General features: G+C 48.6%; 1 protein-coding gene across 6 annotated transcripts in view; it reads right to left on the minus strand.

Annotated features, from left to right (window-relative positions):
* The window catches only part of SMG7 (SMG7, nonsense mediated mRNA decay factor), a 50,770-nt gene extending 44,858 nt beyond the window's left edge, over positions 1-5,912 (minus strand). For 3 of the 6 annotated variants that reach the window (XM_027694743.1, XM_027694740.1, XM_027694744.1), the window contains exon 1: positions 5,805-5,910. In XM_027694743.1, the coding sequence (XP_027550544.1) occupies positions 5,805-5,833 (29 nt within the window). In that variant the 5' untranslated portion in view covers positions 5,834-5,910. Of the gene's footprint in view, positions 1-2; positions 88-5,804 lie in introns of all 6 variants that reach the window. The other 3 variants (XM_027694742.1, XM_027694745.1, XM_027694741.1) reach the window with 3 other exon arrangements.
* Between the last annotated feature and the right edge of the window lie 88 nt (positions 5,913-6,000).

The following is a 6,000-nucleotide window of genomic DNA, read 5'->3' on the forward strand; positions in this document are numbered from 1 at the left end:
ACCTGCACTTCTAGGTCACTGGAACACTGTTGTGCAAGTAACCTCATAGCAGAGCACAAAGTAACAGCATCCACAATAAACTGTGTTCTGCAGCAAAGGAAAAAGGGGGAGACTCTCGGTCCAGATTGAAAAGAGGGGTATGGTTTGTGACAGTGATACCAGCTGCATTCTATTTTTTTAAGTATATATAACTCTATATATAGCTACAGCCATATTCTAGGAAAGGGGGCATTATTTATTAGTGTTACGGGTCAGTGAGCACTTCCATGATAAGGAGCACTATCACTCCAAGCAGCAGTCCCACCCTGCCCTCACCATTAGAGCTTCATTCCTGTTGCACACAGCCACACCCTTTTTGTCAGCACATCTGTGGTAACGTGATGGATGGGATCAGGAAACCAGCTCAGACTGAGCTCCGTGGGTACAAAACAAAACAAAAGCGGTTCTAACCTACTGTGGTTCCCTGGTCCAGCTCACTTCAGACTGGCCATAAGCCTGTGCCATCAAATCAGGGCTGAGGGCAAAAGGGAGAGTGAGAAACTTCTGTCGGGAGCTGTTCAAGTTTAAAACACACCCTTTGTTTGTATGGCCAAGCTTTTGCCAAGTGCAAGTAGGGTCAAGTTCTCTGGTTACTGCAGCCCTCTTCTCTCTAGCACACATTCACAGAGTCACCTTCCTGCCAGTCCCTCCAGCAGGAAAATGTGCCCAGCACCTGCTAAACTGCACAGGCACTCGAGTCCTTGCTGTTAACTCCGTACAGCGGAGCACACTCAAACCCTGCACCGCAGCTAAGAGGAGCTCTGGAAGTGCTGATTTACCCCAGCTGGGCTCTGCCTGCTTCTCTCAACAGGCACACTCATTTGGCTCACCCAAATGTGATCACCTTAACCAGTTAACTTCATAAAGTTATAATGGCAACAACCAACTTTGAAACATCTATCCCTCTGCAGAAGTCTGATAAAATTTGCTAAAGCCACTCGAGAAAAAACAAAAAAAAAATAAGCAGCACATGTACAAGCCTTGTTTCCTTAGGGATCTACAGTTGAAAAAGAGAAAGTATCAGAGCTCTGATAGTACACCTAGACTTTAGAACAAGTTGTCCCTGTGTGGCAGCAGGATGCTTAATAATTCAAATCCCCATGACAGGAAGAAGGGAGCAAGTAATAGCTGCCCAGAGACCTGTGGAGTATGGTGTGTGTCTTGGGGCTCTCAGCAAGATGTATTTTCTTCAGCAGAAAGCTCAGAGGGGAATTGCTTAACACTTCTTTATTTTAATTCTTTTTACTTCACAGGTCCCCACAAAAAGCTTGTTGATCAGTAGTAAGTAGTAGCCATCATCAATCTTATTTGCCTTTTTAAATCATTACCCTCACCCTCAAAGAAGAATACAAAGTGTTGTTCATACTAAGTATTGGCACAAATTCTAGTTAACAAATGCTAGAAATAACTTGTAAAGAGAAAAAAAAAGAAAAAGAGATAAAATTAGAAGGGAGACTTTCCCTTTATGTTCCCTCAAAGAAAACACGGTACTGTGAGGTGCCTCCTGGAAGGCCAAGGCTATATGTGATTTGCCCACTACTCCTCCCCTGTTTAAAATTCAAGAGTGAAGACTGTATGAAAGTAGCATTAATCATTTCAGAACATAAAAGAGCTGGAGGGAATACTTTCCAAGACTGACTGGTCTTGTTCAGATATCAAGACAAATCAAGAAAGCTGTGGATCAACTGGAGACAGGCCAGCAGAGGCCTCCGGGGCAGTCAGGGCTGGAGCACTTGGATCTGGGACTGGAGGAGAGGCCGTGGGAGCCAGGCTTGGTCAGCCTGGGGCAGGGAAGGCTCCAGGCACCCACAGCTGCCACATGCCCACAGGGAGGGGATGGAGAAGATGGATCCAGGCTCTCCATGTGGCAGGAGAACAACAGACAATGGGCATAATTATGGGCATTAAAATATGAGAAGTTCAGACTGGATCTACAGAAAATCTATTCCACCATGAGGACAGCCAAAGAGTAGCACAGGCTGCCCCAAAAGGCTGAGCTGCCTCCACCACTGGAGGCTCTCAAGACCCAAGTGGACCAAGCCCTGAGCACCTGGTCTGGGAGCTGCCCCTTTGAGCAGGAGGTTGGACAGGGACCTGAGGTCCCTCCCCTCCAGCCCCAGTTACCTTGTGATCCTGTGAACTCCAGGAAACATGCTACAGTCACATAAAGTTCTCTATTAGGAGGTTACATTTACTAACTTTCTCCTTCCTATGCTCTCAAGTTAATTAAATAACTGACTCAGTCTTGCTGAGACTCATTCTGTGTTTCAAAAAGATTTGTGCCCTTCCAGCACAGACAAGTATCACCTCTACATCCTGACCAGGAATCAGTACCAGAACATGCTCACACACACAGACTGCAACACTAAATCACCTCTGCTCTACCCTCCTCCACTAAACACTGCAAGAGGTGCGTCACGGACCGGCAGACAGCAAAGGAGCAACCGTGAAGAGACACGGCAGACGCAAAAGTTAATGGAGCCACTGACGAGTCTTTGAAAAGAGAGCCACAATTTGAATTATTAAAGCAGTCAAACCTTTAATGAAGTTGGTTACAGCCTCATCATAAGGCTACAGGAAACTACCTACTGGTTTGTCAGCGCTAGGATTTCTAAGCGGTGCTCAAGCCCTGTAATTCAAGCACATTTTATTCTATGTTTGCAGAGTGCTAAAAGCCACAATTTACCAGGGTAATGCCACATTTAACTGGTAACTGAGCTCACATCTTTGGGAAATGCAATTGAGACAGTCATATCTCAAACTGCTAAACTTCTGAATCCTAGTTAACTACACTTTGAACATTAACACATAAAATCTGCAAAGAGGACCATTTCCCTAAAGTGAACAAATGTGGACTAAAGTTCAATAATGTCTTATAAAAAGGATGTGCTTGGAAATTTCTGTGGTACTGTGGTAAAAATCCTATCAGTGATATTTTGCCTAAAAGTGACTTCTTTTATACCTAGCAGGATACATGACACATTTACTGTAAGACAAGTGCCCCACGAGATTAGTTTGATTTATGGGGAGTACTTGTAGATTCCCAAACCAGCACAAATGGCACGGATACAAATTTTTAGCCAAATGTGATGAGCACATCCCCCTGAACAGAGAGACTCAAACTGTGCCTCTTTTTCCCAAAATCTCTTTGAAAGAACCTTCTGAAAGGTCTACTCACCTGACCAGCTGCAGTGCAAACCTTTGAGCATTGACTCAAACAATGACTTGAGAGAAGTATCTAGGAAACTAGATGGGAGAGAACACCCTCCAGTACTCTTGACAGGTCACCTTGAAAAGGATAATAAGACTGGGAAAGCAAAAATCCCAACACTTTATTACATAGGAAGATGACTTAAAAATAGACTCTCCTGCAACTTTGCGAAGACTCATTACATGAAGCCTGATCTTCTTTGTTCTTCCTGGAAGACTTCTGTAGGAGTCTCAGGTGTTTCTCAGTTCTCTCTCAGAAGGGACAAAATCCTTTAAGGACAGCATTTTAAAACAGTTGATTCACACACCTATATACACTGGTAGTGGAGGAGTTAAGGCAGTCCAGCTAAAAGTCCCTTCTTCCCTGCTCATTTTTCAGCAGCTCGATTCTTGCAGAGTCATTATTTCACTAGTTATTCAACCATTACATGTTCACCTTAGAAACCCAGCTCTCTCCTGCCTAAACCTCAAATACACGGAGAAAGATTTCTCACAAAAACTTTTCTGTCCCTCCTTAGTTTTAAGAGGACAAAGACAGCCGAGACTAATTGCTCCACGTCTCTGTTTGGCACAATGTTTTGTTAAACTGCCCTGTCCCATCGTTGTACTTTTGTCTGCGTATTCCTTCCTCATTACACTGGGATTCAGCTTGTCATGCCAGACTAAAAAGGAGGATGCCCTCCTCCTTAAGGCAAAGGACTAACAGAACTGGCTCTGAGGCTCTGTTCCCAGTTCCTTTTATGAGCTTGGGCTGCAGCAAATTTGCAGTTCCACTTCTGCCCTATGCAAATCAAACAATTTAAATCTACACTCTGTGGGTATAAAAAGCAGCTTTTAGGGAAACCTTCCCCATGCTTACCTTCTACAGGGAGGAACAAGCCCAAATGGTCTTTATAGGCAGAAGATGAAGATGATGGACTACAAAGTGCTTGAAAAGTTTGGGAGGGGGTGTGTCCTGGTTTTTTAGGAGGAGGTAAGATTCTTGGTGACAAGAGCAAGAGTCACTGATTGTAACACATTAGTGGCCACATGGTTCAATCCTGCTGGTTTGGCACAATACAAGCAAAGCAGTAAAGAAAAAGCAAAAAAGGCCCAGGACCACCTAAAGTGTTGGAAGCACAAAGCAAGGAGAAACAGGGGATTATTGCCCACGTGTTTGCAGGCAGGGAGGATCTCCAGCTTGGTGTAGTGGAATACAGAACACTAAGAAAGAGTCTGGTGGTGCAGGGAGGTGACAGGGGCAGGGACACGTGTGAGTTCAGAGGTACAGCCTTGCCATGACTCAAAGCAGCCAAAGACTCACAGCCATGGGGAGCCAGATGTTACAATATTATTAAGACAAACAGTACAATATAGAAGCAAGTCTTTTACTGGTAGAGGATTGCTAATAATGAGGCATTTAAAAGCTTTTTCTGTAATATAAGGGGAAAAAGAGAACAAAGAAGCTTCTATGACAGCAGAGGTGTACTCACCTGGAACAGGAAAAAGCTCATAAACTTGCTATTGGAGAAAAATATTACCTTTTTTGCCTTTTTTTTGAAAAGATATACTTGAGGCAGGATCTGGACTAGCCAAAGGAGACAGAGATACAAGACAAGATCAGGAAGAAGGGAAGGATCTGGAGAACCAGCAAGGAGAAACATTTGAAGTGTTTCAGAACTCTGGATAGAAAGCACTTTCAAAATGTAAAAACTGCTTTGAATTCACTCCTTCTAAATCCTTCCCAAGCCCTGAGCTCTTCAGAAGGAACGCTCACGCCCCTTTGGCATTCCTACTCCTTTTCCATGAGGTGTTCCGGAAGGGTCAGGGCTGACACACCACCACCAACTTGGATATTTGGTATTTTACAGCTGCTGAAAAGCCATTTGTAGCTCATGATGCTGCTTTCCAAAACCACCAGAGGAAGGGCATTTGAATACGAGTGCGCCCAAAAGGTAAGTTCATGGCAAAGCCTATCAAAGTCCTGCTCATACCACCGTGAGGTGCCCAGTGCTCTGGCTTCGGGGACTTGGGCACGGTTCTGTTCCCAAGCACAGCCCTGCCAGACTCGCTCCTCTCCCAAGCCCTCAGCTGCCGGTCCCCAGCACCGGAGACTGTGCCAGCCGTGACTGAGGGTTCGCAGCTGATGGCGAGGGCTCAGACACGGCTCCCGCTGCTCCGGCTCTCCCACAGCACTCCCGGGGCTGCGAGCGCCGGTCCCGCTCCACCGCCGGGGTCAAACCGCGCGGTCGCTCCGCAGCGGCGGCTCATCCCGGCACCTCCTGGGGAAGGGCTGGAGAATCCCGGCGGGGAAGCCGGGGGGCTCTCCTGCCCTCCCCGCGGCCCCGGCGTGACCTTGCTGGGGAGCCCTCGGCCATGCGGCAGCCGAGTCCGCCCGCCCGCGGGGCTGGGGAACGCGGCGGCCGGGTCCCGCTCCCCGCCCCGGGCACGTCCCGCTCGCCCCGCGCTCGCCGCCGCCGCTGCGAGGCCTCAGGGCTCCACGTCCGCCCGCTCGCCGCCGCCCCCGGGGCCCCCCTGCCGCGGCCTCGCCGCCGCCGCGCCGCGGAGACACTCACCGGAGATACTGCGCGCACAGCAGGCTCATCCTCCGCCGCTCGCCGCCCGTCCCGCCGCGGCTCTCACAGCCCGGGCCGGCCCGCCGCCCCCGCGCCGCCGCCGCCGCCGCCTCCCGCCGCCGCCATCTTCCCGTGCAGGGCCCGCGGGGAGGAAGGGGCGGGGTGTCCCCGCTCTGCGCTCCGGCCGGGCAGGACG

This window comes from Neopelma chrysocephalum, unplaced genomic scaffold (assembly GCF_003984885.1).
Source record: "Neopelma chrysocephalum unplaced genomic scaffold, ASM398488v2 Primary Assembly neopelma1_98, whole genome shotgun sequence".
NCBI classification, from domain to species: Eukaryota; Metazoa; Chordata; class Aves; order Passeriformes; family Pipridae; genus Neopelma; species Neopelma chrysocephalum.